The 22,440-nt window shown below is 40.7% G+C and overlaps 1 protein-coding gene across 4 annotated transcripts in view; it reads right to left on the bottom strand.

The window, feature by feature from the left end:
- Window positions 1-4,148: 4,148 nt before the first annotated feature.
- Window positions 4,149-22,440, bottom strand: part of Arhgap18 (Rho GTPase activating protein 18) — a 205,936-nt gene continuing 187,644 nt past the window's right edge. For all 4 annotated transcript variants that reach the window (XM_051175462.1, XM_051175463.1, XM_051175461.1 and 1 more), the window contains exons 13-15: window positions 10,661-10,785; window positions 6,127-6,188; window positions 4,149-5,642 (exon numbers count right to left, since the gene is read on the bottom strand). In XM_051175462.1, coding sequence (XP_051031419.1) covers window positions 5,551-5,642; window positions 6,127-6,188; window positions 10,661-10,785 — 279 coding nt within the window. In that variant the 3' untranslated portion in view covers window positions 4,149-5,550. The remainder of the gene's footprint in view (window positions 5,643-6,126; window positions 6,189-10,660; window positions 10,786-22,440) is intronic.

Raw genomic sequence — 22,440 nt, 5'->3', positions numbered from 1 at the left:
CAGGAACTTACCATTCATTCTCAATATAGTTGCTATTCCCATTCCCTGAGTCTCATGCTTATTGTAATCTGTATTATGATGTCTATTGCACCTACACTTCATATTGAGGGGAAAAAAGAGTAGGTCGCTAGCATGATATTGTAAGAATTATTACTATACAGTGCTGATATTAATCATTAAAATCACTAATACAAATACTGCCACTTATTGACTGCTTGTTATCTGGTTAGTATGTTGCTGAGCTCTTGGCAGATTCTAATAAGCTACTAAAAAGTGAATATCCCCATTATCATCCTTATACAAAACAGAAAATGAAGCTCAGGTAAGAAATGTGCCCAACGTCACATTAAAATAGGCATATTAATATTGTCCCATGCACCCATGACAGCTTTCCTCAAAATATTACTGAAATAAATAAACTTCAAAACCTCACCTACACCAGATCGCCTGCCTCCCCTGGCAGTTAGCCACACTTAGTCTTCTTTGTCAAGAAACGGTTTGCTTTAAGAAAACTTAGCCCTCCTATAATCACCCCTAATATTTTCAACTAGGCATTAGAATCTACAAAGACCTCACATAGGTAAATCCATGATCGATCAGTCCTAGCTTATTTGTGCTACAAGGAAGAGCTTCTATGACTTTTGGTGGTTTTCCTCCACAAGACTTGTCATACGCTATATCTCTTAATTTAGGTGAGGTTTCTGTCTGATTCTACCTTGCTTCCTTCACATCCTGGCCTCCAAAACCAGGAAGTTCTAGGGCTTCCTGTTTTCTCTATAAAATCCACACTCCCTCCCTCGATCTTACCCAAGGGCACAGTTTATCCAGACTCCACCCTATGAACAGCCAAGATAAAAATCTTGTGATTATACATTCTTGCCTCCTGCCAGAAAGCCTGTAGGCTCTACCTTCACTGTGTGGAATGACCATGATGATGTCTCATTACTTAGCAGCTATAGATTTTGCCAATAGGGCCCCCCTTTTTTCATATACATATATATATATATGTGTATGTATGTGTATATATATATATAATATATATATATATATATACTTATTTTACATATTGATCCCAGTTCCTCTCCCTCCCTCGCTCCCCGACACCTCATCCCCCCCCTCCACTGCACAGGGAGGGTGATACCTTTCAGGAGAGATCATCAAAATCTGTCAAGTCACTTGGAATAGGGACTAGGCCCTCACCCCTGCCTCTAGGCTAAGGGAGTATCCCTCCATGGGGAATGTGCTCCCAAAGTCCTTTCATGAACCAGGGATACACCCTGGTTCCACTGTTAGAGGTCCCTTAGACTGCCCAAGTCTTCTAACTGAGACCCAAGTTCAGGGGGTCTGAGTCGGTCCAATGCTGGGTTCCCAGCTATCATTCTGGGGGGGTCTATGAGCTCCCCCTTGTTCAGGTCAGCTGTCTCTGTGGGTTTCTCTAGCCTGGTCTTGACCACTTTTCTTATCACTCCTCACTCTCTGCAACTGGATTCCAGGAGTTCGGCTCAGTGTTTAGCTGTGGGTCTCTGCTTCTGTTTAAATCAGCTACTGGATGAGGGCTCTACAATGGCAGATAAGGTAGTCATCAATCTCATTATCAGGGAAGGGCATTTAAGGTAGCCTTTCCACTATTGCTCACATTGTTAGTTGGGGTCATCCTTGTAGGTCTCTGGACATTATTTCTCTAGAGTCAGTTTTCTCTTTAAACCTATAATGGCTCCCTCTATTATGATATCCCCCCCCCCACCCTGCTCTTGTCTATTTGTCCCCCGACTCAATCTTCCTGGTCCCACATGTTCTCTCCTCCCCTTCTCTTTCTCCTAACTCCCTCTCTGCTCTCTTTAACTGACTATTTTGAGATGATCACTACATTACCACCCCTCTAATGCAAGGCTCTGATGATCTTGGAACCTGTCTTTGCATTTCCCTCTCTGGCCTTTGCTCTCACTGGCCCTAACTCCCCTCCAGCCACACTGTTGACAAGGCACATTCCTACAGTGGACCTTGATCCTAAGTGTTCCCTTTGTTTAGAACATCATTCCAAAGATCCACACAGAAAATCCCTGCTTCTGCAAGTCTTCATTTACTTGTCAATGCTTCAAGGAGACCCCTCCCATTTCATGCTATCACATGCTCATCTCTCCAGCCCTTGCTCTACTTGTTTTGTTCATCTCTTTCTACCCCCAGTGTCCTCACTGCCTTTGATTATACTCTACATTTCTATTCACTTAAGACTTTGCTTAACTCATTACTTGACTCCAATGGGGTCAATGCTTTGAGTTATTTTGTCCACTAAGGAATCTCAAGGGTACAGTCTGCTTGACATGCATGTAAGTGTCCAATAAGTCCAGGAAGTGTCCGATTTGTTGAAATGCAGAAACAAATGACAACGAAATGCCTCTGTGTCCAAGCTCCTTGTCCCTCTCCTCCTGCTGTTCCACCTCACTTACAGTCCCTTTTCTTCTTAAAGTAGAGATTACTTAAAATTTAATTCTGGAACTGATATACCTGCCACATATTCATTCAAGGGATTAAAGACAAAGCAGACATTAAACACACACAGACACAGACACAGACACACACACACACACACCTGAGATTAATTATTACTTACAATTGCAGAGTGAGTAATTAAAACAGCCTCACAGTGTTATTATCTAACTGCTGGAGGTAGCTGGCACCCACCAAGTCACAGAAACATGTGTTCTGTTATAAACTTCTGTTCATTGTTTAAAAGTTGCTCACTTGATTCGAAGGAATCTCTGCCCAATACTGCCACCTACTGACAAGTATATGGGAAATCGGGACAATACAAAGTGTAAAGCAGTTCTACAAACTTGAGAAAATAATTGACTTTTCCCAGAGATAGTCAACAAGGAATTTAGAGCAATTTCTGTAACAATGCTAAGTGAAGGTGGTACCAGTGAAAGGAATAAGAAGCCCCAGAAATACCGAGAAGGATTATGCCAGAGGGTGAGGTAGCAAAGCAGGAAAAGCAGAACGAGGAGAGGACAGAAGGAAGCTGCATGGAGGGGTAAGCAAGGTGAGCATTCTTCTGTAATCACTGGCTCTCAGATTTCCCACCGGTAACTCCTATAAGTGTTAAAATGTTTGCGACTCAAAGCAAATGTGTTTCCTCTCACTTCACTGTCCTTTTCCCAACCAAACAGATGTACACTGAAAATTCAGACTTACTGGAAAGAAAAAAAAAAAAAAAAAATCACAGTAAAAGCATTTGAGTTAATGTCAGGACATGTATCTGAGGCTCCACAATATGAAATTCTCTTCTTTAAGAGTAAAGTGTGTGTGTGTGTGTGTGTGTGTGTGCATATATATGTATATATGTTGCATTATTATGTGTATATGCATTATTAAAATGCACTGTTCAGTGCCAATGGATTTAAGCCATGAGTTCTAAGAATGACTCAGAGTAAAAAGGCCTTTTCATTTCCCCAGCAAAACCTGAGAACTCAGCTAGGTGGTGGTGGCTCATGCCTTCAATCTCAGCACTTGGGGATTTCTGTGAGTTCAAGGCCAGCCTGGTCTACAAGAGTGCGTTCTTGGCTAGCCAAGGCTACACAGAGAAATGAGGTCTCAAACAACACACAAACAAACAAAACACAACACAACATGCAAGCAAGCAAGCAAACAAACAAACGAAAACCCTAGGAATTCTTCCAGCCTTCCTGGGTAAGCAGTCCGTGTGCTAAGAATCAATTGACACATGTGTTCTAGGAATACTTCTTTAAATTACTATCCTGACTCCTGTCCTTTTGTTGTTGTTATGGATCCCTGAATGTTTTAAGCAAATCTTTTTTCTTTAGAGTTGTTCATTGTTTAAACCAAACCATCAATAAAACATTTTGCTACCCATGAAATGAACATACTCTTATAATAAGAAACAGCACAAAATGTGTTCTGAAAGCCCCAAAGGATGGACATTTACGTAAAGAAAAATAGATAACGAGGAAAGAAATAAGCTTGTCTCACACGTCTTTCAAACTTAAAAACTACACAGGAAAGTAGAACTAATAGGAGAGCAGATGACGCTTAATTACAATGAAAATAGACTGTTAATTAAAATAATTTTAAAAAAGACAAAAGGAGACCCATGAACACACTGGAATAAAAGTAATAATTCCAAGAGAAGATCGTTTAGAAAAAGGCTTTTAATTATAAAATTTCTTTAAATAAAAAAGCAATGGCACAGATCACCATGGCGTTACTGAAGCATCTATCCACAGGCTGCTCTTGTAATTATACGCTCAACATTTCGCTGTTCTCATTAACGGCACTTTCCTTCCTAATTAGAGTGGCATCAAGAGCTTCTGAGAATGTGCAGCTTCCCCTGCAGAACTATGAACACTGTCATCGACACATTGGTGCCACATCTATACGCGCCTCCTGTCATCGATGACATTCTACCATATTTCACTTCTCTTTTTTTCAGCAGAGATCCATGTGGTGGTGTCACAGTATGGTCTGTGCACGAAAAGCCCTGGGAACAATACTTTCTGTGCCATCTTTATAAGTTCACTCAGATTATTTAAAACATGAAAACAGGCAAAATTGTTGACAACAACAATCGTCACACCCAGAAGACTCATTCTGGGAGAAAGGGGTGGGGACAGAAAGTGCCATTTCACAATGCATTCTCCAGTTGTTCCAGGTTGTACTATTATGATATTTATAATGTTGCCAGGTAACTTCATATATTCCTTTCCAGATTCCATCTGGAAGAGTGTGGTGCACACAAAGTGATCTGGCTTTTCCCATTGTGGTCAGAGGTGACTCAGTTATTCTGTGTGGGTCATATTTCTCTGGAGTGTTTAAACGTTTTATGCTTTGGTGATGATTGGATGTTCCTAACAGTTTAGGTTTTGATGATGGATAGAGATTTGTGCACAGAAGTCAGATAAGCTGGAATAAAACAAGATGCTGCAGGAAGGATGCTCAGACAGAGGATTCAGAGCCATGGGTACTAACATTGTGTGGTAACAAGAATACTGTTGAGTTAGGTTTGCCTGCACAGCTTCACACACCTGCTGTTAACTGTCTCTTTTTGGTTAAAAAAAAAAAAAAAAGGCAAGTTTTATTGAGGGAAGGTAGGCAGGAAGAGGTAAGAAAGGGGGGAGACCATTCTTAAAATGTAAATAAACCCAAACCTCTTTGGTAAATCTATTAGCAAAGATGGTTTAATGTGCTTGGGATATCACTAGGTGTCATAAAGGTCATCAGGAGTAAAGTTCTGCTTCAATACCCAGCAGTCCTCCCCAACAAAAAAGTGGTAGAGAATTTATTTCATACAAAACAAAAATAAAACCAAACAGCTGTCACATCTGAACATATCTTAGAGTGTGTATGAACAGCCCACAAGCTAATCACACCCCTTTCCACTTAACTCCAAAAATATTTGTTTCCTTAATAATAATTAACAATTGTAAAAGCCACAAACATCTATCATTTTAAGGCATGGGGGGGGTGTCACTTCGTAACTTTTATTTACACTCTTGACCCAGCAAGAATGATGACACTAGTCCTCTGGTTAGTCTTCTATTGTGGCTTGGATTTTATGACCCACTCAGCATTTGGGTTCAGTTGGTACAAGTCCTTCATGTATGTGTCGTCATCAAGGCAACGTTCCCCTGTGAAGGAGATGTGGTACCAGTTAAGACAGTGTGTGAGTGCAGATACAATCATAAAATCAATCGCAATGGTTAAACAATCTTAGCTTTCAGAATCTTTGTCCTTTTTCCCTGTTTCTCACGGCAACATTTAAAGAATTCGCCAAGGGGATGAACTTTAATGCTCCTTTAAAATCAACCTCACCTGCATTAAACATAGCAGCAGTCTTGAATTCAGCTAAGAAAGCACACTGATTTCCAAGCTCTAATTGTGAAATGAAAAGTTAAATATACAAAGGCTGAGTATGAATGATTAATTGGACAAAAGGAGCTCAAAAAGAGGTCCAGGGAAGAAAGGTCTGACCACTAAATAAACCCATATTATACAGAAACTGTCTAAGGCATGGTGTGCTTACTTTCAAATATAGAAATATTTTTCTTGCAAACATATAAATAACAAACACTTGCAACATTAAATCAGCATATAGAATGAAAATTTTCTTACCAATATTTCCTCCAATTTCATACAGAAAAATTTCTCCTTTCTTAAGTGTCTGGGCAACCCCACTGTCAAGGGTAAGACAGACTGATTAGTTGCATCCTTAACCAGTTTACAAGTAAACCAGTTTAGCAGACCAGGAAATTCTAGCTATCATAGAAAATTCATAAGTTAGGCCTACTGCAGCTACATACTTTTGTGTTTTCCCATCTGTTAAATGTACCTTACAGGTAACTAAAACTGTCACACTTGAAAATGAAATAAATAGAAACAGATATCTGGAAGCAAAAGAATAATCAGAATCTAAATTTGTAAACACCAGAAAATCAAGTTAATATAACACTGATATCATGTGATTATTGATATGATTATCCACACTTCACAGGGTCAAGATACTGACTCAGTTTCCTCATTGCACTAGCATTTGTTCACACCGTATGTTACATCTATACGTTTACATTCTTCAAAAAAATAGAATTTTCTACATACTATAGAAAGCCACTGAAGGTTAAGTTATACAGATACAATTAGCCATGTTTTGACATTATGCAGTATATCCAGGAATGGGAGCTTCTCACTACTCCATAACTCTGTATATTTTAGGTTTTACATGATGGTTACAAAAGTAAACTTTTCTCAAATGTTAATCACGCACATATACACACACAAATTATAACTCAGTGATTTTTCAAAGGTTTCTGTAAAAGAATTACTTCAGGAACCTGCCAAAATTTTAGAACCAAACTTTACATTTCCAGGAGAAAGTTCAAGACTTTGCTTTGAAAATCCTCTGTGGTATGTAGATTATGTGAACAGAAAAGTTTGTGGGCTGCTGATAAAGTAAAGGTCCAAAGGAAAGGGGCTGGAGGGATGGCTTAGCAGTTCAGAGCACTGACTGTTCTTCCAGAGGCCTGGGGTCCGCTTCCCAGCAACTACAAGGTAACTCACAACCAGCAGTAACTCCAGTTCCAGAGGACCAAATACCTTCTTTGTACCTCCACAGACATGTACACATGGTGCACAGACATGTGTAGGAAGTCCAGAGGAGATGCATCATGTAGGCAGGAAGAAAATCAGCAAGTCTGAGTCTACTCCAGCTATAAGGAATCCTGGCACAACAACAGCTTTTCTAAGCACCCCATTAATGATTCTCTGGTTATGCGATTCTCTCCCTGCCACTGTGCCCAGGGCATCACTACCAGCCCAGGGCTGTGTACAAACTTCAGCTCCTCCTGCTGCCTTGTATGCCATCCAATGGTCACACTCTGATTCCAACCAAGAGTTACTATGGCTATAAAGCCCCCCACTGCCAAAGAATGTTATAAAAGACAGTAGTGAGGGGACTAAAAGAAAAAGAAGGGGAGGAGAGGGAAGCACTTGAGACTAGGAAGATTGAGACAGGGGAGGAATAGAAAAGAGAAGACAGAGAGAGAGAGACAGAGAGAGAGAACATAATAGAAGGAGCCATTATAGATTTGAAGTGAAAACTGACTCTAGAGAAATGTCCAGAGACCTACAAGACTGACCCCAACTAACAATTTGAGCAACAGTGGAAAGGCTACCATAAATGCCCTTCCCTGATAATGAGATTGATGACTAACTTATCCACCATCATGGAGCCCTCATCTAGTAGTGGAAACAGAAGCAAACACCCACAGCTAAACACTGAGTCGAACTCCTGGAATCCAGTTGCAGAGAGAGAGAGGACAAGACTAGGTTACAGAAACACATAGAGACAGCTGACCTGAACAAGGAGTAGCTAAAGGCCCCCAGACTGATAACTGGGAATCCAACATGGGACTGACTCAGGCCCCCTGAACATGGGTCTCATTTAGAAAGCTTGGGCAGTCTAAGGGACCTCAGACAGTGGAGCCAGGATGTATCTATCCCTGGTGCACAAAAGGACTTTGGGGGCACATCCCCCATGGAGGGATACTGCCTTAACCTAGAGACAGGAGAGAAGGCCTAGTCCCACTCCAAATGACTTGACAGATTAAGATGACCCCTCCTGGAGGGCATCACCCTACATGTAGAGTGACAGGGTGGGAGGGGAGGGTGGCTGGGGGGCATGAGGGTGGGAGCGAGTAAAAGAGGGAGGGAGAGGGAACTGGGATTGATATGTAAGATAAAAAAAATAAAAAAAGACGTTATTTTTAAGAATCTAGTCCAATGCACTCACAGTGGTTCCCAAGTGTCTATATAGTTTTTTTTTCATTTTACAGAAAGCTGAAAAAATTTATGCGATAGAATCGCTTTCATGTAAAGTCAACAATTCCCTAAGTACTGATGGAAAGGCATCCATACTTTACTAAAAACTGATGAATGAATGGCCACTTTATTGTACTTTGTGCTCACGTGTGTTCATTGGCGTTGACAGAGACAGTTGGAAAGTGAATGATGAAGGAAAGAGAGCTCCCTAGCTGTCCCAAACAGGTGGGATGCAAGTATGTGGCAGAGGAAAAGTACAGTACAAGCATTACTGAGCACTTCTGTCACTCTGTGGCCCAGATAAACATCAAGGGGACTGACTTATTGGCCACTTTCCTAGTCAACTTCCACAAGACTATAAGGAAGTGCTATTCTGTCTTGCTCTTCCTAATGGAGAACAGAGACTTTAACTTAGGACAGAGGATATGTTCAGCAGGAACCTGTCAAACCTGATGACCCAGGACCCGCCTGGTAGAAGGAGAAAAGTGATTCAAGCACTGTGGCGTGTGTACCATGAGCATATAAATGCACACAAAATAAATTAAAATGTTATCATTGAAAGTAGCAGTCTATTGAAGATGGAATAGCATGCATTTGAATATACTGACTACTGTTTCGTGTTACACCGAAAAGTGTTAAAGTCCCAGCTGAACAGACTGTACAATTTCACAAGGATTTATGCTCAGAAAGTCGAAGTAGGGAAGATGAGCAGAACTGAGTTCTTGGAGCTTGTAGGATGCTCCTGACTCAAGTACCCATATCTCTAGACACATTCTGGGAGGGAATGGAACATGCCGCTGGAGAAAAGGGGTCAAATGTGGCATGTGAAACTCAAAGGTGGGGGGCAGCAAGAGAGAGGGTTGACTTCATTGTAGCTGAGACACTCCAGGGAGAAAGGACCAATCTGAGAAATTCCTAATGATTCCAGCCCTCGATTCTGAGAGACTGAATTCAGGTCTTAATGCCAAATGTGACTCCCAGGAGCTGGTGTAAAGAGAACTTTACGGGCTGCCTCTGTGGACACAAATATAGGGTCATATTTCCAGCTGTGTGTCCTGGGATAAAAATGTTCCACAGTCAAGTTCTTATCAGTGAAGCAGAAGGAATGATCGTATTTGAGGCCCATTGCTACTGCAAGGAAGTTTAAGCTGGTTTGCAAGAGGCTGAGTTATTATCCAAAAGTCCCCATCCCTCTTCACCACCATCTTTGGAGATCCATCCTTTCTCCCAACTTATGAGATGGGAAGATGGTGGTTATTTGAAGGTTTCTACTTCCCTAACACCAAGTTCAGAGTCTTAGTTGGAGTACAAACATAAGCATAAGGTACTATACATGCATGACAACAGCAGACAATCTGCCTGAAGCCCCATTGTTAGAATGAGACTAACCTCAAGGAAAGTCTAAAATAGGATACTTACAAACTTCGATGCTGGATTTTTTATTTTTCAAGAATTTTAGATTGAGGCTGTTGAGATGGTTCAGTGGGTAAAGGAGGTTGTTGTACAAGCCTGGTGACCTGAGTCCCGTGCTTAGAATCCATATCAGGATGGAAAGAGAATGGACTCCACAAATTTTTATACACACACACACACCATTAAAAAATTTTAATTTCATAACATAAATAGGGGGAATGTCATTAAAACTGACTTTAGCCAAAAATGAGGTATTTAAATGGGAAAGCTTATCAGGACCTCTCAAATTCGAGAGAGGATGAATGGGAGGGTACAGACTGTAGTGAGTGCAGTGAGGGAGAGCAGAGCTTCTAAGCACCTGTAGCATCTGCCCCAGGACAAGGAAGGATGTGGATGTCCCTAATGAGGACAATTTGTTCTCTTCTCGTGACTTTAGACCTCAGGGATTGGGTGTCCTCTCTCAATCATCCAAGCTTTCAGTTTTCAAATTGGAACATTTCTTTCTTATTCATTAAATTTCACAGAGAAAGTTACGTCTTCATTTTAATCTTGCTGTATCCTAATTAGCAATCTTCGTAACAGCCTACAAACAGTAATTAACCTCCAACCAACGTGTTCTGGAAAGACGGTGGAGTAGTTTCATTTGCCAAGCTCACTGCAGGCAAATGGTGGAGGGCTACTCACACATGTTGCCTAAAACAGAATCAACCTGAACACAAGCTACCTCTGATAAATTTCCACTGTTCACTCCAGTGGTCTAATTGTCAAGTCTGCTTTGTTCTTCTAATGGGAAGACACATACATGTATACACACATACACACACACACACACACACACACACACACGGGAGAGAGACAGAGAGAGAGAATATATATAAAAAATGAGTTATCCCACAGAATAATTAAAACAGGCCTTTACCTTTCTTGGCTGAGAAACCTGGCAAGTACATCGCTGGCTTTTAGTTCTTCAGTTAGCTGTATTGCCATGGAAACTTTTGAAAGATGGGGAGCTTGCACTCGAATCACTCCCTGAGGAACGTCAGCCTGCAAAGCAATAATGACACTGGAACAAAGCTGACAGCAGTTGGAACATGTAACTCTGTACAATGCATTGTATGGTAAGTGTGCTTAACTACTACTCATTTTACTCCACTGCATAAAACCTTAACTACTGTATAATGTAATTTGCTAAATTACATCAAACCTCAAATATCCTCTTAATGGTGATAGGGGAACTTTATAATGCCTGCGCAGTAATGCTTAATTATTTTTAAAGATGTAAAGAATGACAGCAATAACCATTACTGCCATATTAAGTGCTGATTTCTGAGTGTTATCTACTGGAGAGCGCTTCCTCATGTAGCAATTTATGAAATTGGATCAGAAAGAAGTCACTCGGTGCTGTGGCTATGTGTGCTTTTACAAAACCTTCCCACCCAGTATCAAAATTTTCTCCATCTTTTATGGCCCTGGGTGTGAAAAAGAAATGGCCTTTCTGTGATATATTTGTACTATGTTCGCTTCCTGCTTGGTCATCAAGCTTAAGAGGACTGATTGTAAGTCCTCCATCCATGGATATGCAGGACATTTATAGATTTAGAGATACCAGGGAAACATTTTTGAGGTCTGTAATATCAAAACATCTACAGCATTCACAATAATAGGCTTAATTAATTCCTAAATGGTTTTGCTAAAATAAATACTAATTCATTATTTATAACCATATGTCTTAAACAGACTCTAGAACAGCATGCTCAAATTATGTTTAAATATAATTCCTTAAATATTACAAATTCTACCACTTAATTCAACCAAAATTTTTGTGTCTCCTGAGTACTGTGTTAGGTCTGCGTACCTAGCAGATTAAAGAGGCACCTCCTCCTTCAGTGTCATTACTTCTATGCCTATTAAGTGCATGAATATACTACAGATGCCATTGGGAAGAAAACAAAAGTATTCTTCTAAATCAGGCAGAGAAAACAAATAATAAAAACAAAAACAAACAAACAAACAAACAAAAAAACAGATGACCCCAAACAATTTAAAATCTGTTCTCAGTAACAGGAGAAACTTCATATTGGAATGACAGAGAAAGACACAGGGTTGCTGAGGAGTGCCCAGCACATACTGGAAAATGAGCTACTTTAAATAGTAGATGAGACATTTCTTGGATTGTGTGATTGTCTGTATGTGTGTGTCACATTGTGTGGCTGTATGTGTGTGTGAGTGTGATATTGTGTGATTGTGATTTCATGTGTGTGATATTGTGTGACTGTGTGTATGTTGTATGTGTGTGTGACTGTGTGTGTTTGTGTGTATGTATAAGTGATTGCGTGTAAGTGATAGTGTGTGATTATGATTATATGTGTGTGATATTGTATGACTGTTGTATGTGTGAGTGTGATTGTATATGTGTGTCATGTTGTGTGAGTGTGTGTGTTGTGTAAGTGATTGTGTGTGTGAGTGTGATATTGTGTGACTGTGTGTGGGGGCTGTATGTGTGTGTGGTTGTATATGTGTGTCATATTATGTGACTGTGTGTTGGGTAAGTGATTGTGCGAGTATGATATTGTGTGACTGTGTGTATTCCTTTTGGAACAACTATCAATGATGAAACACAACTCAGAGACTGCAGGACCTTCTCCCTTGGGGTTACTCTTTATCGTATTTCCTACTGTGGCCATTGCACATGATGGCTTGGTCTCAGCGATCTATTTCCTCCATGGACAGTGGAGAACCACAAGCTGCTACTGAGAACTTGAATATTGGCATGAAAACTGTAGCTGTGATACTGGACAAAGAGAGGTTGTATTCATCACACCCTGTTTACTTTGCCCACACAGTGAAAGAAGCAAACAATGGCACTATGAATGAGCATAGTCTATCCTCACTGTAACTTTGTACAAGGCCCTCAGTGGAAAGCCAGGGTTTGTATATAACCACATACGTATGATGATATTAGTGCTAGGAAATCCTGGTTAATTCACAGTATCTACTATACTTAAATTTGCTTAATGAAAGTAATAACAATAAAAATTGTTTCCAAGTCAGCTCTTACCCAGCCCTAAGGAAAGAATATGTATGTGCTGGCTAAATTAATAGTCAAACACTTGAGATAAATGAGATAAAATTGTATATAAAGAAGACCTACAATGAAAACTTTGCTAACAAAAATGGATCAGAAAAATAATATTGGGTCATAGAGGTCTCAAAAGTATGGCAATATCAGCAGCTACTTGCCTTTCCTTCTATTATTCCTTGTAGTTTATTCTCCTGTTTGAAAAAGAAAAATCTATCTTCTCTGGTAGGTCCTTATCCCCATTGGGTATCTCTCAACCAGCCCTGTACCAAGGCTCATTTCAAACATCTCAGACTCCATGGAAACTGCTCTACCATGGCTAACAGATCAAAGGACATGAAATCACTCAATATTTTCATTAAAAACAATGAATGATGTTTTTAAACATTAAAAACAATGAATGGATGGAATGATGACAAAAAAATTCTCTATAACAAGGCATGCTACTGTATTGTTTAAAGTATTCTGATGCACTTTATCTAAGATTAATACATTGAAGCCTGGCAGTGGTGGCGCACACCTTTAATCAGAGTGCTTGGGAGACAGAGTGCTTGGGAGGTGGACCTTTGTGAGTTCGGGGCCAGCCTGGTCTACTAGAGCTAGTTCCAGGACAGGCTCCAAAGCTACACAGAGAAACATTGTCTCAAAAATTGCCTCCACATTCTGAAAAGACAAGGGACAGAGTTATAGAAAAGGAATTTAACAATGCCACAAAAGGTAATTTCAGTCTTTTGCTCCTGTAGGAAGTCAACAAAAAGTTCACGGTTTCCAGCATTAGCATGTGCTTGCTTCAAGAGTAACCACTCTCTTGCTAAGACATCCATAGGACTAACCTCTACTAACATGATCTGTGCCCCACCCTCTCTAAATGAGTGCATGGAGTACATCCTTGGAGAGAGCAACAGGTTTTCTCAAGAAACACAGCACTGAGTTTTAGTGTGGTATCAGAAATTCCAGAACACTGCCTCTCACACACGCACAGGGTTTTGGAAGGAATAGTCTCAGGAACTTGCTTCTGAGGGTATCCCAGAATTCTCAAGTACACATGGAACATTAGGAAATTGTCATGTTACACATATATGGCACCGGAGTTGATTTTTGCCAAATTGGGGAGTCATATGGGTATTCTACCACAGGCTCCTTATGGCTGTGGATAAAGCCATCCCTACATTTCTAGCTCTCCACAAAGGGCGATGAAAGTGGGCAGACTTGAGTTCAGTGTTAACTCTTCCCAAACGAGACTCTATAAAAATTGTTGACTCATGATAGCAAGAGGATACATCACTGCCTATGAAAGGCTTTCCTTCAGCCACTAGTAGCACACACCACTTTCTCAGGTTGACCGATGACATTCCTGGGAACTGGAGAAATAGCAATAAAACAGTGTGTGAGTGTTGCTTATATCTATGATGGAAGCACTGGCCATGCACTGAATGCACCCCATCCAAATGCACCCCATCCAAACGTACCCCATCTAATTGCACCCCAGTGTGCCTTACTATGACTCTGCTAAGCTCCTTAAACTTTTGCAGAACTGTATCCAGTAGATGGCAAAGACGAAAATCTCACTATCATTTTTGAAAGTTTTCACTGAGTATATTAGCAAGGGAGGGCAAGTGATATTTACACAGAGATGATAAATAACCAACAATACCAAAGATCTCATTTAAATGGTGTATGACAGCTTCAATTACATTCCAAACTCACACTGTATCCAATACGAATGCTATTAGTATACTAATTACATTGAGCTGCCAAGCTTTGAAAAGACACCATGCCTGATCAGCAAGCCAAACAATATGTTCTTATTTTTTGCCATAATAGCTGAAGCTATATACCAGATAATCTTTGTGACCTTCACATTTCATGGCTGTGATGGATATTCTTGGCTGACAACTTGACTGCATCTGGAATTAACTAAAACCCTGTGGCTGGGTACAGCTGGGAGTGATTTTTTCCTTAATTAAATCATTTGAAGTGGGAAGACCCACTTTCAATCCAGATATTTTGAGATGAGAAGATCCACCTTTAATTAATCTGGGCCATACCTTCTGCTGGTGGCCTATATAAATGATATGGGAAAAGGTTGCTTGTTTTTGTTTGGTTGTTGTTTGTTTTGCTTTGTTTTGTTTGCCTGCTTTCTCTTGCTGTCACTGGTATGCCCATTTCTTCACTGGCATTATAGCCTACTTCTTTAGGATTCAGGCATATACTAAAGACCAGATGAGACATCCTGCCTCATGAACTAGACAACTACCGGATTCATGGGCCTTCTGTTAGTTGACAGCCATTGTTGGACTAACTGAACCACAGCCTGTAAGCCATTCTAATAAATCCGATAGATAGATAGATAGATAGATAGATAGATAGATAGATAGATAGATAGATAGATACACAGATTCATTCCGTAAGTTCTGTTCTCTAGAGAACCCTGCTAATACAGTTTTTGGTACCAGAAATGGTTCCATAACAACAAAAGTATAAGGATGAATTGTCTAAGTATCTGGAATAGCAATTTCCCAAAACCTACTTAGTTACTGAAGCCTCTCCTAGAAGCTTGGAGAATACTGAAAGCCCATGGTGTGAACTATTTTCCAAACTTGAGACAAATACATGTGATTATCCTGATTCTCCGCTCGTGAGGGGCAATGGATTTGGTAACTCTGAACACAAAACGTTTTGAAAGTTTGTAGGAAACAAGAAAACTGAAGATACTGTTTGATTGCTCCAAGCATCTCTGGATGAACTGACAAAGGAAAAGAGTGAACTCAGTCACAGGATTAACCAACTTCTAGCATCTCATTATAAGGGGAAGGACAACAATAGACTCAGCAGTAAAACTGACCAGTTCCAGATGCACTCAAACAGTCTAAAGGTTTCTAAGTGTGCCCTGGACACTTGAGCCACAGAGCTCAAGTTGAAGAAAATCAAAATGAAGTTCTCATTATAAGGTTGGCTGAATTACAGCAAAAATTTAAATTCCAGTATCCAAGGGTGTCAGTAGTTCAGGTAAGGACATTACTTGGTAAAGAATGGGATCCTATAGCTGGGGAGGACCCATTGAATAGGGAGAACCTACTGAAGCTGGGAATTTTAAACCTCAGGTTCTCACATGTTTAATCTCACCAAAGGCAATAGTTCCTCTACCCCCAGCAGGAGACATACTCCTAGTGCCATCCCCTGAAACCGTGCCTGCTTCACCTCTGACTGAGGAATTTAATCATTTGTTATCTGCTAAAACAGCAGTGAGTTTCTTTGTAGGAGTTGCCAGGCAAGAAAATACTGATGTCCTCCAGGGCCCACTGACAGTTGGCTCTAGACCTGTAGCTTAGTCCTGAGCAGGTTCCTTCAGCGGAGGTAAAGGGGGCAGTCCATGAGGAAGTGTACTACACTACTTAAGAGCTCAATGAGTTTGCTAATTCATTCAAGCAGAAGGTCTGTGAAATAAGTGCAGGAATGGATTTTACCGGTATGAGATAATGGTGGAATGTGGTGGTATCTTGCATGTACAATTAAAGCCTGTCTGAGAGTCAGAGAATGGAGCTGGCCACTAGCCAACCATAGAGGTCTGGAGGTCTGCACAGACAGGAAGTGATGTAAGCAGGGAGACACAGGAGCTCTCTTGTCTGCTGAGACGCTGAGGAGGTAAGGTGTGATTGTGGCTGGCTCCTTCTTCTCTCTGGTCTCTCAGCATTTTCCTCTATATCTGACTCCAGGTTTTTATTATCCAGACCAATTGAGAACTCATTTTACAGTAGAACTAACATAAAACTGGATCAGGCTGCGTTAATTGATATGGGCCCACTGATTGGAGATTGTCGGTTTAATATGGAAGCTTGCACATAAAAAAAAAAAAAGCCAAAGTTTTGTTTATATTGTTGCCTGAAGCATTTGATAAAAATCACCTATTGTAAAGGAGTGGGAAATGACTGGTAACCCTTGGCTTAGTAATGATGAAGGGATTTTAATGTTCAAGGAAATTACAATGCTAGAGTGGATATGCTGTATATCCTAATTCTCCACAATGGGAAAACCTAGAAGACATGCCCTTCACTAATCTTTTAAGGCCCAAAATGGTGAAAGGGATACCAGCATATTTGAAGAGTTTTGTCGTTATCCTTTTCCTTGTGCCATACCTTAGGGTTGGAGATGCTGCTGCTCAGTTGGATGAATTAAATACAATGTGTTTAATTGGGTCTGGAAGCAGGAACCAGGAGACAGTACCAAATCCCCAAAGGCAAGTTGATCATAGTTATTGTAATGGATAGAATAGACAACACAATATCCATTGCGGTCCAACTCACAATTGTCAACATAGGCAAATGGAGTTCTATGGTGGTATGACTACTATGGACCTTTGGTACTGGCTAATCAATCATGGTGTTTCCAGGAATAACACAGATAAGAAATTTACTGCATCTTTATTTGAGCTATAGAAGCAGAAAAATTCTCAAACAAATGAAAGTAAGTCTCCATTGGATCATGACAAAAAGGAACCTTGGCCCATGAAACAATTTTCAGACAAGTCAGTTTGTATACCCAGGACCTTTTGAATGAAGGGATGGCTAGTTTCCTCCAAAGAAGGACCTTGATAAAAAGTTAAGGTTTATCATTAACCCTTACCCCATTTGTTCCCTAGAGGGACCTATGGCCTTTTGCAAGGGTAATTTGGACACTGTGGGAAACAACCAAACTTTCCAGCATCTCTTGGATGCTGATTCTGAATTGATGCTGACTCCAGGAGACCCTGAGAAACATTGTGGCCCTCCAGTTAAAGTAGGGTCTTATGAAGGTCAGGTGATTAATGGAGATTTGATCGAAGTCCAGCTAACAGTAGGTTTACTGGGTCCCCGAACTAATCCTGTGATTATTTCCCCAGTCCTACCATTCATAATTGGGATAGAAGTTGGCAGAATTTTCACATTGGTTCCCTGACCTGTGGAGTGAGGGCTATTATGGTTGGAAAGGCTTTGAAGTTGCCTTTGCCAGGGAAAATAGTGAATCAACAACAGTATCACATCATGGGAGGAACTGCAGAAATTAATGCCACCATCAAAGACTTGCAAGATGCAGGCATGGTGGTCCCCACCACATCTCCCTTTACCCTTCCTATCTGGCCAGTACAGAAGACAGATGTATCATGGAGAATGACAGTTGAGAATCAAAATCTCAAAGACTTAATGACTACAATTACAGCCACTGTACCAGATTAGCACATCTCCTGGTACATCATATGAAGTTACTGAACTAGCAAATGTTTTTTTTTTCTTGGTATCTGTCCATAAAGACTACCAGAAGCAATTTCCTTTCAGTTACAAGGCCAACAGTATACGTTTACAGTTTTACTTCACAGATATATGCACTTTCAAGCTGCGTGGCATAAGTTAGTTGAAAGGAATCTCGACCATCTATCTCTTTCACAAAATGTAACATCGGTACAAGATACTGATGACATTACACTAATTGAACCAAGTGAGCAGGACATTGCAACCACTTTAAATTCATTGATAACATATATAAACACCAGAGGATGGAAAATAAATCCACCCAAAATTCAATGGCCTTCTACCTCAGTGAAACTCTTAGGAGTCCAGTAGTATGGGCTAGGTAGAGATACTCATTCTAAGGTGGAGAATAAGTTATTGAACCTGCCCCCCCCACCATCAAGAAAGATGCACAAAATTTAGGGGGCATACTTAGATCATGGACACAGTTCATTCAAGCACTTGGAAAGCTTCTTGATTTGTGTGTGTGTGCTAGAACAGGGAAGGCTCTATAACAGCTCCATACTGCTGTGCAGGCTGCTCTACCACTTGAATCATATGAATCAACAAACTCAATGGTACTTGATATGTCAGACAGGGCTCTGTCTAAAGGCTTTGTCAGGCCATTGTCACTACAGGTGGGTTACAGTTGAGACCTTTTGGATTTGGGAGCAAGGCAGACAACTATTCTCCCTTTGAAAAATAACTCTTGGGCCTTTAGTGGAAACTGAACATTTAACCACAGCCATCAATTTACCATGCAACCTGAACTGGGTTACCATGCAACCCAACATGAGCTTATTGTTATCTGACCTACCAAGTCATAAAGTAGAACATGCACAGCAGCAGTCTACTATCCAATGGAAGTGTGTGTGTGTGTGTGTGTGTGTGTGTGTGAGAGAGAGAGAGAGAGAGAGAGAGAGAGAGAGAGAGAGAGAGAGAGAGAGAGAGAGAGAGAGCAGGCTGAGCAGGTCCTAAAGGTACAAGCAAGTTACATGAAGAAGTTTCCAAAATGCCTATGGTTTACACTTTCATTACAATGCTATTTGTGGACAGGCATGCACCTAGAGCCTCATGGGATGTGTCCTATGATTGGTTGAATGAAGAAGAGAAGACTAGGGCCTGGTTTACCAATGGTTCTGCCCATTATGGAGGCATCACCCAGAAGTGGACAGCTACAGAAGTACAAGCCCATTCTGAGACAACCCTGAAAGATGCTGGCAAGGAGAAATCTTCTTAGTGAGCAGAACTGGTAATACATTTTGTTTGGAAGGAAAAAAAGCCAGATGCTGATTATTCACTGATTCATAGGCTATAGCTAATAGACTGGCTGCATGGCCAAAGACTTGGAAAGGGCATAGTTGGAAAATCTGTGATAGCAACAGCTGGAAAAGAATGCACGTAGATCTCTCCAAATGGGTAAAAGATGAGAATATACTTGTAAATGTTAACTTTGGCACTTATCTGTAAATAAGAAGACCGATTTGTGGATAGTCAGCCTCTTTCCCCAGACATCTCTGCCATTGCTCAATGGACCCATGAACAAAATGGCCACGATGGCAGAGTAGAGGTTATGCATGGGCTCAATAACATGGACTTTCACTCAAAACTGACCTAGCTACTGCTATTGCTGAGTGCCAAATCTGCCAACAGCAGAGGTCAACACTGAGCCCCAGATATGGCACCATTTCTTGGGGGGTGACCAACTAGTGACCCTGTGGCAGCTTTACGGCATTGAACCACTTCCTCCATAAAAGGATAACTCTTTGTCCTTCCTGGAATAGATACTAATTCTGGTTATGCATTTGCATTTCCTGCATTGAATGTTTCTGCCCAAACCACCATCCATGGAATTATAGGATGCCTTATCCACCGTCATGGTATTCTATACAATATCTGCTACTGACCAAGGAACTCACTTCACAGCCAAAGAAGCGTGATGGCGGCTCCATGATCAGGGAATCCACTGGTCTTACCATATGTCCTACTATCCTGAAGCAGCGGGCCTAATAGAAAGGTGGAATAACCTTTTGAAGACATAGTTACAGTGCCACTTGGGTGGCAGCAGCCTGTGAAAGGCTGAGGTAGACTTCTCCAGAATGCAGTATACACTTCGAATCAATGTTTAGTGCAGCATACAGTTTTTCTCCCATTGTCGGGACCCAGGGGTCCAGGAATCAAAGAAAACGAAAGGGAATAAATAGTTCCACTCTCTATCACACTTAATGACCCACTAGGAAAAATGTGGCTTCCTGTTGCCACGACCTTAAGTTCTGGTGACCTAAATATTTTTGTTCCGGGCGGGGGGGCACTTCTGCTAGGAGACACAATAAATATTTCATTGGAGTAGAAGCTTAGCCCTCCCCCTGGCCATTATAGACTTCTCATGCCCTTAAGTCAACAAGCTATGAAAGGACTAAGTTTTAGAAGGGGTGATTGAACCAGAATACCATGGGGAAATTGGATTGCTTCTTCATGAAAGCCCAAGAAGCCAGTGGTTGTTCAGTCCACAAGGCCAGATTACTCAGCTGTTACTCAGTGTATACCATAATACTGAAGAAGTACACTCTAACGCCAGTAAAGGGTTAGACTTGGTGTCAAGAGTGATAATAAGAGCAAACAGGCGAAGAGAGCAGGCTGCTTTCTTTCATGTCCTTTATATAAACTGCCAGCAGAGGGTGTAGCCCAGATTAAAGGTGAATCTCCCCATCCCAAAAGATCTGTATCAAAAGTGGGTCTTTCCTCTTAAATGACACAATAAAGGGGAAAAAAAAATCCTTTATAGGTACGCCCAACCACTTGGGTTTCAATTAATTCCAGATATAATCAAGTTTAGAACCAAGAATAGCTATCAGAAGGCCTCACCCTGTCAGCTTGACACACAACCATATCTTCTTACATCATGCTTGATTTCTAACTGAAAATAATAACCAGGTTATAATTATGCCCAACATGATATAACTATCTTATGTACTATCACCAACACACTAAATATTTTTACTGGGTCATCATTACACCTAACATGATATAACTATCCCTTGTACAACTGTAACTGCATTGTAGATTTATAATAGGTGTCAATGTCCCTTAAGAGACATTCTTTTAGTATCCCAAACTTAAATATGACAACCACTGATAGTCTCTTAATTGATGTTACACTACATAGTAAAGAAACTGAGAAAAGAAAACACAAATATCCATATAAACACATTCTTAATAAAATACAACAGAAACACATATTAATTATAATCCTCATTTCTGTAACTGGTACCATGGTCTTACCTGGTATTTATAATAACCTTCCTCTACTACCCATTTTCTATTTCCTCCATCCTCAGCAAGCATCTCATCAGGTCTTGACCCTTTTCTTGGAGGAGTGACTCATACCTTTGTTCCTAAAGGACTGTGGCCTTTGTCATCCTGCTTGAATTTTAATTATAGGACAGGGTAGCACCAAGAGATGCCTTAAAGGATCTCCTGCACTCCAGATACAATGTTTCTTAACTTATCGTAAAGAAGCAATCCAATTTCCCCTTGGTATTCTGGTTCAATCACCCCTCCTAAAACTGTTAGTCCTTTCATAGCTTGTTGACTTAGGGGTATCAGAAGTCCATAATGGCCAGGGCTGAGCTTATAGTCCAATAAATTATTTGGTAGATAGCTATTATTGGATTAGCTGGCCACAGTCTATAAGCCACTCTAAAAAAAAAAAAAAAAAATCCCCTTTATATATTCATTCTATAAGTGCTTACTCTCTTGACACCAAGTCTATCCCTTTACTGGTGTTAGAGTATACTTCTTCAGTATTATGGTATACACTGAGTAACAGCTGAGTAATCTGGCCTTGTGGACTGAACACCACTGGCTTCTTGGGCTTTCTGTTGATCGACAGCTATTATTGGATTAGCTGGACCACACTCTATAAGCCACTCTGTCCCGACCTGAGGAACAGTCAACGACGAACTGGGAGACACCTAGGGGAATCGAGGTGTAAGGGATGAGAAGAACACCAGCAAGTCCATAGTCTGATCAAGCTAACTTTATTTTCTCAGGGGAGGCTTAGATAGGACCATGGGCAGGATGCGGATGGGGGTTTGCAAGTGGGCAGGGTGAAAGGGTCAGTAGAAGGAATGCCCTGAACTAATCTTTAACTGGCTGTAAAACTGCAGCAGGAGGAATATCCTGAGCTATTCTTTAACCGTCTGTAAAGCTACAACAGGAAGACTATCCTGAGCTATACTTTAACTGGTTGTAAAACCAGTAGGAATGCTCTGCTAAACATTCTGCCTGCTTGCTTCTTAAGAGACAGTACTTTTCTATCTCAGAGGCCTGAGGTAGTGAGGATGATGATGGTCC

The sequence above is a fragment of the Phodopus roborovskii genome, unplaced genomic scaffold (assembly GCF_943737965.1).
Source record: "Phodopus roborovskii unplaced genomic scaffold, PHOROB, whole genome shotgun sequence".
Classification (NCBI taxonomy): Eukaryota; Metazoa; Chordata; class Mammalia; order Rodentia; family Cricetidae; genus Phodopus; species Phodopus roborovskii.
Note: the sequence above shows the minus strand (reverse complement) of the source record. Positions and strands in the feature narration are given on the sequence as shown.